Source organism: Theobroma cacao, chromosome 4, assembly GCF_053813885.1.
Source record: "Theobroma cacao isolate CCN51 chromosome 4, ASM5381388v1, whole genome shotgun sequence".
In the NCBI taxonomy this organism is placed as follows: Eukaryota; Viridiplantae; Streptophyta; class Magnoliopsida; order Malvales; family Malvaceae; genus Theobroma; species Theobroma cacao.
The window spans coordinates 31,935,617-31,948,428 of record NC_142642.1 but is presented as its reverse complement, the minus strand read 5'-3'; the positions used below and the strand labels follow the sequence as shown (position 1 = coordinate 31,948,428).

General features: G+C 31.8%; 1 protein-coding gene and 1 long non-coding RNA gene across 4 annotated transcripts; one reads left to right on the top strand and one right to left on the bottom strand.

Annotated features, from left to right (window-relative positions):
* Window positions 1-168: 168 nt before the first annotated feature.
* Window positions 169-954, bottom strand: LOC148763301 (uncharacterized). Of its 2 annotated transcripts, none has more exons than XR_016026034.1 (2): window positions 685-954; window positions 169-600 (listed from the first exon to the last, which is right to left on the bottom strand). It is a non-coding gene; the product is annotated as an uncharacterized LOC148763301 (long non-coding RNA). The 2 variants fall into 2 exon arrangements; XR_016026035.1 differs by having other exon boundaries at window positions 762-954.
* A 6,414-nt stretch (window positions 955-7,368) lies between these two features.
* LOC18602232 (Protein kinase superfamily protein) lies at window positions 7,369-11,587 on the top strand. 2 transcript variants are annotated; one of them, XM_007033490.3, is made up of 6 exons: window positions 7,369-8,184; window positions 8,668-8,771; window positions 8,904-9,099; window positions 9,812-9,936; window positions 10,813-10,971; window positions 11,094-11,587. In XM_007033490.3, the coding sequence occupies exons 1-6, from the start codon at window positions 8,163-8,165 to the stop codon at window positions 11,382-11,384; spliced, it is 897 nt and encodes a 298-aa protein (XP_007033552.1). In that variant the 5' UTR covers window positions 7,369-8,162; the 3' UTR covers window positions 11,385-11,587. The 2 variants fall into 2 exon arrangements, with proteins under 2 accessions (XP_007033552.1, XP_017975545.1); XM_018120056.2 differs by having other exon boundaries at window positions 8,639-8,771.
* Window positions 11,588-12,812: the final 1,225 nt, after the last annotated feature.

Here is a 12,812-nt window from a genome sequence, read left to right as displayed (position 1 = left end):
ATAGAAGTTCCTTAGTTTTGATGTTGAGAAGGTATAATGCATCAACCACAAATCAAGCAACACCAAAGCTAAAGAAATCACAACTTGTCCATCTTCATCAGATGAAACAAGACAACACAGCAGACCTTCTTCTTTGGCAACCAATGACAATAACTGAGAACAGATTCCTTTAATGGGAAACTTGAAAGTTTCCTTTGATCAAGTTGTATCACGATCTCTTTTTCCATTACAAACTGAACCAAATTCAATAGTTTACTTTTCTGTTTGGGTAAGTACTGAACTAAATTCATCCAGGCAAAGGGGAAAAAATCAAAAATAAAATAAAAAACAGATAAATATTCTAAATACTGCAACAAACTCAAGCAATTCTAACTCCACTATTTGCTTGCTTTATTGCCCCAAGAGCTCACTAAACATAAAACTGAACCAAACCCCCAATATTCTGGATCTGGAATATCTTCTCTAAATTGTAAACAAAATAAAAATAATACTATTAAGTCTCCACTTTGTCAGTTAAATTTTTGAAAAAAAAAAGAAAGATATTCTTACCTCGTAGTTTGACAGACATCTGAGAAGAAAACCCAGAAAGCAAGCCTGCAACTGATTGGGAATTGAAAAAAAAAGAGGTAAGGATAATGGATTTTCAAGCAAAATGTAGTTATTTAATCTTTTTCTATTAGAGACCTATTGGATCTGCTTGATGCTCCAAAAGTGAAGAGAGAGTACTGGGTTTTCTAATGAAAACAGAGAAAACAAGCAACCTTCGATTTGGTTTCACAGCTGCAAACATTGAAGTTTCTGCAAAAGTCACATTCCAGAAAGAGAAGAGCAAAGAGATTAGATGATGGAATTCGAAACCAACCCCCTGCAACTGGCTTTCGCTTCTCTTCTCTTTTCTTCCACTACTATGTAGTGTGACTTAAAAGAAGTCCCTACGTGTTCATCCTTGAGAAAAGCTACTTACATATTAAAAAAAATTATGCAATTGTTCAGGTTTTTATATTTAAATATATTTATAAGAATTAGTAAATTAATTAATTATTAAACATATTAAATTTTTTTTTTCCAAATTATGCTTATAAGATGGCAACCCGTCAAATAAGGTTGTTGCCTTCGGGTTTCAATCACCTCAAGTTTAAGTAGGGTTCTAGTGATTTCCAAATCTTAATTATAGGCATTAGGGAATTTTTGATATATTTGAAATTAATTAATAATTAAATCAATTTTGGTTCTTTTTTGACATGTACAATAAGGTCACATTTGGCCTTATAAGATGAAAAAAAAAATCTAATGTAATATAAGTATTAAAAAATGTTCTATGTCAAATTTTCATTAATTCATATTATCCATTTGTCACAATGTTTAACATTCTTAAAAAATATAATTTAAAAATAAATAATTAAGCACTTGAATATTACATATCCCGTTAATTTCATGACAATAAATCGATATATGATACCTGACGTAGTTTGGTAAGTTGATACGTCAAACTTCCTTCTAAACAAAATTAAGAAAATGTTTAATATGCTAAATAAAAGTAAAGTTGAAATACTTAATTGAATATGTCAAATTATAATTATCAAATTTAATATTTTGAATATAATTATGATATCGATTATGTAATTAATTTTATTACATATAAAAAGATTTTTAAAAATTTTAAAACAAAGTAAAAGTTCAAAAAACATAAAAACAAAAAATTTAAAAAAATTAAGGAGACGAGGGCCACATAACCCTTTTTTTTTCATCACGTCATTGAACTTATAAAACAACCTCGAATTTATTTTTAAAATTTTTCTTTTGCTTGAAAGAAAAATTAAAAAATTTGTAATTTAATGATCAAATTTCCTACTATCTTTAAATTATAGTTTTATTGGATTAACATTTTTTTTTTCATCCTCCATTCCTCCTTCAAATTAAAAAAAAGGTTGAATATGAAAATTATACAATGCACAAGGGCAAAACTTGACCAATAATAACAAAAGAGTACGAGCATGAAGGATGATGAGATGAAACACCCAACAAGATCCTCCAGGGACCAATGATTTTTGGGACCCACAATGCCCCGTTTTAAGACACTAAAACAAAGTACTTTTTGTGCTTTGACTGATCGGAGCCTACCTACAACTACAACAGTCTCTGCTCACGTTTTTGTCAGCTGAGATGGTCACATCAAATTCAAAGGTCCTCGCCGACATGTCGTCCACCTCCCCGGCCGAGCCCCCCACCGCCCCCCCCCCCCCCCCCCCCCCCCCCCCCAGCGTCTTCTAACCGGTTCCTTTTCCATGTGTTTAACCGGTTGTTCGGACTTTGGAACTTTGGGAAGGGAGCGATCAACCAGATATATTAACCACCTTATCCTTCCACTATTGCAGCTGCCTTATTGTCTGAGCACGTGTCACGATATTATCAGAACCTTTGCTCCTTGATCATGGGCCCTTTCTTTTTTGTTGGAGGGGTCAAGGGACCCATCATTGAAACCTTTCAGCCCTTCGTCGATTGCCACGTAACAGAAAAAACGAAAACTAATTTTCAACTGCAAAGATTTGATGAGTTTATCTTTGCTCTCTATTTATTATATATATATATATATGTAATATTTATAAACTAAAAATAAAAATAAAATGATGATCTCACATGTAAACTAAAAGCTAATATACACTTTATATTTTCTTACAAAAAAAACTCAATAAGGTACAACATTCAAATACTGTCTTTTCTAATTTGTTATGTTTCAACCATATAAGCTACAAGGTTGGATCATAAAAGTAGATACGAATCAAATATGAAACAATATATAATAACGTAAGAAATTTGGCTGTTGAGAATATGATAGAATACCTTATCCTAACTAGGAAGCTACCAGATGCAGAATTATGTATCTTTTGTCAAATATTAAGTTCTCTTATATATATATATATATATATATACAGGGAATCAAGATTCTTGATACTAATATTTAATAAACATATTAAAATTTTAAAATTAAAAGATAATATCAAATAAAACATCTTTGGGAATAGATATACACGATAGCAATTTCTATTATTGAGTTTATTTATGATATCAATAGAGAGAAAACGGTGTTAGTAATAGTTATTTAAAAAAATTAGTATATGTTACAAAATCATGCACAAATATTTAAAAAATAATATTTTTTATTAAAAAAAAGATTTGAACCCAATTTATTGAACGATGTTTAAACTTAAAAATAAAAATTTATATTTCATAACCATTACACAAATATTGACGATCTGATTCACCTACAGAGGCACTTAAATATTTAATTTTAAATATATTTATTTAATTAATACACTATTTCATCAAATTAAAGAAAAACATAATAATTATTATAATTTCTTTTTACAGGTATAAATTTTGGTTGGTGTGTGAAGTATTAATAGACACTTATTAGCTTTCCTTTTTATACGTACATATTTAAATATTTATTTTTTAGACTTTCTCCTGTTATAGATGCATATTTAATATTTTTTTCAGACTTTCTCCTTTTATACGTACCTATTTAGACTCTGGGGAGGAGACAGGAGACATTATGATATTCTTGTACATATTCATTGCTAAAGCAATTGAGCCGCTTGAAGAAGCTCGGAAGCCGAGCTAAGGAAACTGGGCACGCCCACCAAGGTGATAACCATTAACACTCCACTCAAAACCTTGTTTTTAGTTTTTTTGTTTGTTCTTCTTTTTCTCTGTTTTAAGGTCAGAAGTCAGAAGCCTCCCCTCCAATGAATCAACTTTCAAATTTCAAAGCTAGATAGGAGCCATCGCCTGCAGCCTCTCTGGCTCTCTCCTACCCACACTACATAAATATCTGGCAGAAAGTAGTTCATATGTATTATTGGCAAAGAAAACTAATGAAAATACTTGGTGTTTGTAATCACTAATTACACCATATTAGTGTGATTGGGTATTTCATGTTTAGTCAAAATGTTCATTTTAGAATCTAGTATTTGTTAAATTATCACTTTATGGTTCAATTTATTATTTTATTCAACTTAAGATGTAATTTTTTTTATTTTATATATTTAAGAAAATTGATTATAAAAATTAATAAATTATCATTATTAAAATTAAAAAAATTCAATTTGTATTTGTTAGGGACTATCTTCACATAAAAATCATCAACTTTATTAATTGTATTTGCTAACTTTTGTAATTAACTTTTTAAAAAATTAATAAATTCAAAAAATTACATTTTAACTTGAATAAAACAATGGTTAAATTTAAAAATAAAAGAACGATAAATATTAAATTTTAAATAAACATTTAACTTTCATATTAAGATTGAATTCGACTTTGACATACTTGTAGTTGACTTAATTATGATCCATTATTGAGTTAGATTTAGTTTTACCGGCATAGATTTGGTCATGGTTTTTAGAGTTTGATAAATATATAGAATGTCTTGCTAGAGTTGAATTACTCATTGACATATCTATATCTGGTTTGATCATAGTTAAATCTTATAACTTGGCCGAGATAAATCATAAATCTGGCAAAAAATCAAGCTACATTTGGCCTTGTCGGCATAAATGGACTAAATCTGCCCTTGTTGGCATTATTTCAGTGGTACAGATCTCCCTTGGTCGTGTGTATTGTCCACATTGCTTAAAAGAAGAAAAAACAAAGAAGTAAAGGGAAGAAAATGAGGGACCATATTACAAAAGGAAAACTTTTGGAAAGGTGGAGAAAGACAATATTTTTTTTCAAATGTAAAAAAAAAAAAAAAAACAGAAGACAAATTAAGAGAAAAAATGAGAAAAAAAAAGCAATGTGCATAAAGTTGGAAAAAGCAAACGGTAAAAATAAAGACGTAAATATTTTTGGACATCTTTAATCTTATATTTGATATTTTCATTTTATTCTAACATATAAATAATTTTATTAACAATTCATTCGCTATACTAACTTATTAAGAGCTTTATTGTCAATATAGATTGTAATTATCTTTTTGTTTTCTAATTTTATTCGCCTCATTTGAAAATCACGTTCACGTTTTTCTCGCGTGAATTTTAGAAATTAAGGAAAATAGGATATTTTTTATTTTTTGCACGTGTTCAACAACTTGAAAACAAGTTAAGGTGGAGCCCGCAGTGTGACATGTAAGCAGGTGGTTCACACGAAGGATGAGATGACAGTGTCAGAGCCATGGCCCCCTTCTCTCTAATAAGATGGCGAATTGCTGATGGAGAAGTGTGGGGTATACCTTTTCCCACAATTTTTGATGGAGATGTCAGACAGACCCCACACCCACAAATGTAGGCGAATCTCTCCCCCACGTACTTGTCCCATGGCTGCGTGGTAGAAGCCTTACATCCCCCTTCAAGCCTCCAAAGTGCTTTTCACATTTATCAGCGGAATAAATTTGTCAACGATTTCGATGAAAAAGTGTTCAAGTTTTAAAAATTACAAAAAAGTAGATATTTCCTCTAAACTAAGATTTTTGATCTTACAATAAACTTATTTTATATCATATGTAGTAGTAGAAAACTTTCATAAATTTGTTTTAAATGGCGTTATTGTATACAACATAAAAAACTTACAAATAGAATTTTTTTTTTATTTGGAGGAAGATATTGTTATTTAAATAAATACACCTATGATACGTGCAATAAAAATGTTGTTTGAGTTAATATTCATAAGCAAAATATATATATATATATATATATATATATATACACGAATGTTGCTTTATAAATAATTTTCTATTCCTTTTTACATATATATATATGTATATATTTAATATTTAATTTCCTATCTGTATTCTAAAAGTTACAAACACAAAAATAAGATTTGAAATCCGTTGTCATTAATTTAAAAAAATGTAACAATCGGATGGTAACTTTCAATGGCAGTCCCACCATTTTATTTTCCTTTAAAAAACGAATCTTTCATTTTTTTAACAACAGAAGAAAAAAGAGAGTATCAAAATAAGCAAAGGATAAGTATAAATTTAATAGAAACTCTTTGATTTCATATTTTCATTTTCTCTGATTTTTTATTCAGAAACATGTAAATTTGAGATTTACCGATAATATTCACAAATTATATAAACTTCTAAAAGTATGAGAGAAAAGCAAGTAAATGATCTTTTTTTAGACATAAAAGACATATAATATATTATTTTATGTTTATAATTTATGATAAGTTTGTATACATCATAATAAGGTAACGATGTTTCTATATAATAAAAGATATACAAGTAACTTTTTTTTTTTTACTATACTATGATTTATTAAATGAAAATAACAACTGTGATTTTGTGACTATCATGGTGGATAAATTTTTTTTCATTTGTACGTACTCTATTTGTGTTGAAATTTTCATGCTTATTTTATTTTCATGAAGATTAAGAACAATTAAGAAAGAAAATTTTTTATTTTAGTAAAATTTTATATTAAAATTTTAAAATGTTTTTTAAAGTTGGTATACTCAAAAAAGTAAAAATATTGATAAAAATAATTTTGGAATATAATAAAAGAAGAGTAAAGATATTAAAACAGAAAAAAGAAGATTATTTTGAGACATTAAAAGAAATTGAAAAATAACACTATAATATATATATATATATATATATATATATTTAATCTAAGTCTATCCTATATATAGAATGGTTATCGGGTTTGATGTTACGACTCAATTAAAAAATTGACAAAAAAATATAAAATAATAATAAAGTTATATTAGTTATTTAAATTTTCTTGAAAGTAGGGTTGCAATTCATGTTTTTAAATCCACTTCTGTGCCTACTTTAAATCTATTTTTCTTTTTTTAACATAATTATATATATTTTATTTGTTGTTCTTATTTTAGTAATTATTTAAATAACAAAATTATTTATATAATTCATTCACGTAGACATATATATATCAATTAAAGTGCGTCGCTTTCGGGTAAAAGAAATAGGTAAAAAAATTGAAGAACGCAACATTTGCGTGACTTTATCTTTATGTAAGAAAAAGAAAATGCTACTGACTATGTGTGACTTTTCTTGTAGCAGGGCCGTTTTATTCCCAAGAAGTTGGTTTACCACTACAAATTTTTAAATAAAAAATTTATGCACGAGCCAAAATGAGAAAAAGGAGAGGGAGAAGCTTTAGATTAGAACCAAGCCGATTTCGGCCGTCGAGCCCAGCCGAGTCGAGTCGAGAGAGAGATGGATAGAGCTTGTCTCCGTACGAGAGCCCCGTCAGAGGCATCCTGGACCAACCATGTCCAAATCGCTGATGCTATGACCTCTAATAAAAAGTCCTGTGCTATCCACGTGCTCTTCTCTCATTGGCCCTTCACTCTTCTCCAAACACTACGCCTTTCCTTTTTTTCCCATTTCTTTTACTATAGTATTATATTATTTTTCTTTTTTAAGGAGAAAAAGTAGTTAATCAAACCCTCGTCGGAACAGACACAAAAAAGTTTCTCGGAATATTATCTTCTTCATCGGAGGAGCTTCTAACTTAGCTAGATAGACAAACAAACCTCAAACTGACTCTCTTCACTTTCTTTCTTTTTTTTTTTTATTTGTCTAAAATTATTCTTCCTTTGATGAATTGAAACTTCTCTGTTTTAAGTGAAAGCTTGAGCTCCATGTGATTACCAGTCTTTTTTTTTTTTTTTTTTGCTTGGACTGTAAGTGGCTTTTGTCTCATCTTCTTCTCCTTTGTTAGGGTTTCATTTCTTTATTATTTTCTTGTTATTATCTTCAAATAGACTTGGAGCTCAAGCGAAATTTCAACAAGGTTTCAAACAAAGAAAAGAAAAGAAGAAAAAGATTATAAAATCGGTGCGGGAATTCAAAGAGCCTATTTGGATGGTTGGTTTGGGAGGAGAAAGAGGAATCGGAAGGAGTATTTGGGTTCGGTGGTTTGAAGGTGATGTGGAAATTGAAAGAAGCCTTTGGTTTTTAAGATAATGCAAAATTTTAATTTGATTGATGAAATGAGGAATTCGGGAATAATTTAGAAACCAAAAAAGGAAACTAAAGGTAGCAAAAGTTGCAACTATGAGTTGCAGTGAGGAAGAAACAAGAAGCGTCGTCGTTTCAAATGGGTCGGTAACGGCTGCTCAAGAGTTGACCGTCGATCAAAATTTGCTCATTGACCCGAAATTGTTATTTATCGGCTCCAAAATCGGCGAAGGAGCTCATGGCAAAGTTTACGAAGGAAGGTCAGTCTCAAACACTTCTGTAATAACAATAGTTCTAATTTACGCACAATTATTTTGTCAGACGCCAAAAAAAAGGAGCCATAGTAGTTTAGTGGTGGGGAATTTTTTTCTTAATCTTCTTATTGTAATCCGGGCCTTTGTAGTTAATTATACCCCAAACTAACAAATTTAAATTTTTTTTATTAGAAAATACATTTTTGATGCTTGTGTGGATGTAACAGGAGAAGTCAATATATGAAGAACATTGTTTTTCCTTTCTAATTATCACTTTTTCTTGAAGATTTTTGGTACAGATGATTTTTTATTCTGTTATAGAAAAAAGAATGATGGAGATAGTATTTTAATTTGTAAAGTTTTTAAGTGAAACCATGTGATGGGGATCAATTGTAAAATTGTGTTTGTTCACTAAGGCTGCTGTCCTAGTTACATAGGGGTGAGTCTAATATTTTTCCAGGTATGGTGATCGGATTGTTGCTATTAAAGTTCTTCACCGTGGGAGTACTGTGGAGGAAAGAACTGCACTTGAGAGTCGTTTTGCTCGTGAGGTTAACATGATGTCTCGAGTAAAACACGAGAATCTTGTCAAGGTGACTGTTCAAAACGTGAAATGCAATATGCAGCAGTATTTTCTTTGATGCTTTTAATATCAACTGTTTCATTGAGGGAATCTACGGTTTATCTGATTCTCACCCGCAATAGGGAATTTGTTGCCTTGGCAGTTCTTTGGAGCTTGTAAGGACCCGCTGATGGTAATAGTAACTGAGCTATTACCTGGAATGTCCCTCCGCAAATATTTAATTAGCATCCGTCCGAAAGTTTTAGACTTTCATGTGGCTTTGAATTTTGCGCTTGACATTGCTCGAGCCATGGAATGTCTGCATGCCAATGGGATTATACATAGAGATCTAAAGCCTGGTACTTCTTGAGCATCCTTCATCAGTTATAAGAGAATGCTATTTTATAGAAACATTTTTTAGTAATTGGATAGGCTTGCTTGGAATAATTCAAAGGCCATCAATCATTCCTTTCATAGCAGCATCTGGAATGTGGATATTTCATTCTGGTTTATAATCATCTTTTCACTTAGGGATGGTTTTGTGTGCTAATCCGGTTTCTCTCTCTCTTTCTCTCTTTCTCGTGCATATTTGCATGAAGTCTTCACAGCTGTCAAATTATTTAGTAAGTGTGCAGAAACTGAAATTTTTATACTAACTAGGATGCAGTTTGTCCCTTTTCCTTTAATTCTAAATTCTTTCTCTCTGTGCTGTGCATTAGTGGGTTTAGATTTTTTTTTTTGAATTATTTGCTGCTGCATTGGTCTCTTTATTTGCGACTGTTTTTCTATGTTGCATTCAATCAATACTATCCCCAATTTTATATTGGAATTGGGATGAAAACTTTGAAAACTGAAACACCTGAATATGCATTACACAACTGTTCTATGCTTTTAAATGCATTCACTTTGCGTCTGGAGTTGCAGTGGCTGATGCCTGTATCTGATTGAATCTGTGCCATTGAAATTGTGGGCTGTAGTTCCCTGTTTGATGTAATAATATTGTCTAGATTAGTATCTATTTCTTGATTCCTTTGACTAATTGCAAATTTGTATGGAAATTTATCAATGCAGATAACTTGTTGCTTACAGCAAACCAGAGTTCTGTTAAACTTGCAGATTTTGGTCTTGCAAGGGAAGAATCTGTGACAGAGATGATGACTGCAGAGACTGGGACTTATCGCTGGATGGCTCCTGAGGTTTGTGCCAATTTGTTTTAGCGGAATGGACAAACAATCCTATTTACAATGAAGATTGAAGATTTTTTTTTTCTCTCTTCTTGTTAGTTACAATAATTTTAGTTACTTTCCAATTTCTTGTCAACTGGTGATATCCTCTCCCCTCTGTAAGTCATCAATGTTCTTTAGAGGCAATAAGTCTATTGTCTGTGACACAGGTATAGTTTCAAATATCTAGATTACCAGATTTCTGAATGATGTAAGTTTATGAAAATCATCAAGTCTTAATTAGGAGGGGAAAATTTATCATTTTCTCTGATGTACTTCCTCTATATTGATAGACATTTGTATGCAGAGATGTTTATATATATTTGGGTTTTTTTTTGGTTGAATACTTAGTAGCGAAACCTTAGCTGCATACAGAATAACCCTACTCTATTTAAACTATTTGTGATCTCTGCAGTTTTCTTAAGAGGTTGCAGGGGAATCCATCTTTTGGTAATTCATTTATTAGTCTGCATTGATTTATTGATTTTTGCTCAAATGAGTTTGGCATATTTTTACCTTGTAAATTAATGTATTCCTCGATCATTTATTAGAGTCATATTTAATAGCTGACTGGATTAATAGACATAAATTGCTCTTGAACCCCTTTCTAGCCTGTTTTAGTTTTGGATGGCAACTAATAAATTACAATAAAGTAGGACATTTATATTCTGCAGTTGGTGAAATTCCCTCTCATCATACTCTACTCATCCTCCTTGCTGAACTTTTTGTCATCACAGTGTCATGGTTATGATCCATTCATGTAGCAAAAATTAATTCTGAGTAGATTAAGTTTTGTACACCATTCTACTTGCATATTATCACTCTTTTACTGTCAATCTGTCATTGTAGTTGTATAGCACAGTGACATTGCGTCAGGGAGAGAAAAAGCATTACAATAACAAGGTTGATGTCTACAGCTTTGGAATTGTCTTATGGGAATTGTTGACCAATCGCATGCCATTTGAAGGCATGTCCAATTTGCAGGCAGCTTATGCTGCTGCTTTTAAGGTGCAAGTCTTTTGTTTTTTTTGAAAGTTAAGGTGCAAGTCTTTAATGCACTGATTTGCTATGCACGATAAATATTTAAATGAACAGATAACTAACTAGGTTGATGTCATATGAGTGTGCAGCAAGAGCGACCTAGCCTTCCAGAGGATATATCCCCTGATCTGGCATTTATCATACAATCATGTTGGGTTGAGGACCCTAACATGAGGCCCAGCTTCAGCCAGATAATCCGTATGCTGAATGCAATTCTCTTCACACTCACACCACCTTCACCATCCATACCTGAATCTGACACCAGCGAGACAGCAGAAACAAGTAATGGAACCATGGCTGAGTTATCTGCTCGAACAAAGGGGAAGTTTGCTTTCCTTCGTCAACTGTTCACTGCCAAGAGGACAAGGAACTCACAATGAGGGTAAAATTTTGGAAAAAGTTTCTTTTTGTTCCAACTTAATATAGTTGGGATGCGATAGTAGATACATGTTTTAGGGTAATTCCTTGGCAAAATAAAAGACATATAGGGCACCATTTACGTTGTCTAGTTGACTTTGTTGTAAAGAAGATACATGGTTTTGACATTTTTCTGTTCATATCAATGTTACCTTCTTCAGAAAAAGGCTATTACAGTGCAAATTAACAATTTGGTTTTAGCAGCTGTAGTTAAAGTGATTGCCCAAGATCATTTTGTGCGTGTGAGTGAAAAATATAAACGAGTGGGTATTTCATTCTTGTTTCTGTTTCTGAACGTGATGGCATTCTTTCATGTGATATATTTAGATTTGATGGTTGCTTGGATTTGTGCCTTAGGCATTATTTATGATTGATGCCGGAGTGCTTGGGAAATAATAGGTCTCACATCATGCTGTTGGTTCTCATGACACATGTGGAGCAAGAGTAGGGATCTAGGAATCGTGGTAGACTATTCTTTTGTCCATGTTTGCTTGTTCATATATACTGCCTTGTGCTCGGGCCTGAATATGTGGTACTTGAAAGATGTTTTGCATAGTTGCTGTGAAAAGCTCTAATAGGAGCAATTACTGTTACAGAGATGTAAATCTAGTGGGGCAATTATCAGTTGCATTTGTTTCTGTCACCATTAGCATCACATTGGAGCGAGCTGAATGCATTGTAGAGGATGGTACCTGAAGCAGGAAATGAAATTTTTTGTCGGGGTGGCTGGAGATGAGAAACACACCAGTCTGAGGAAACTCTTTTGGAACTGATGTTAATTGTCCACTAAAGGTGGAGCCTGACTGGATCTTTGAAGCTGGTGTCAAGGGTGCCTAGTCCTAGACCTCAGAAAATGGAAGTGTATGCTGATGCAGAGGAGTACTGCTTCAAATAAAGTGGAAAACAACCAAGAACGGAAGAAGGTTTCCTCTCAAACTTTATTAAGCTGTGGGGTGAAGTCTGTATGACCCAAAGCAGACGATTAATTAATTAAGATTTAAAACTCGTCGCATGATGTAACGTTTTAACAAAATATAATGTCATGTGTGACCAGCGGTGTAGACGAAGAACGTAATTGTTTTGTGTATCCATCGACAAAATCAAAGTTGTGGTCTAGCGTCTAGCAAGTTGAAATTGAAGGGATTAAACCAAACCTTGTTTTGTATGTTAGTCTATGTTCACTTGGAACAAAAACTCGGTCAATTTTGGTCCCTTCCTAAACTGCCCCACTTTACGTAATACTTACTTAATACTACTAATTTTTGTTTCAAAAGAAAAAAAAAATCAATTTCTGCAGAAATGAATTTTGACCTAATAAAATATAGCTCCCGATTTTTCAATTCAAGGACAAAATTAATTCAACTTTGAGGTTATTTTATTGTTCGGTCATG

What these genes read in the sequence shown, in the direction of transcription:
- LOC18602232 (XM_018120056.2), top strand. Translation starts at nt 8,021, where the DNA reads ATGAGTTGCAGTGAGGAAGAAACAAGAAGCGTCGTCGTTTCAAATGGG. An exon ending in ACATAGAGATCTAAAGCCTG is followed by an intron (nt 9,100 to 9,811) that starts GTACTTCTTGAG and finishes TTATCAATGCAG; the next exon opens with ATAACTTGTTGCTTACAGCA. An exon ending in ATCGCTGGATGGCTCCTGAG is followed by an intron (nt 9,937 to 10,812) that starts GTTTGTGCCAAT and finishes CTGTCATTGTAG; the next exon opens with TTGTATAGCACAGTGACATT.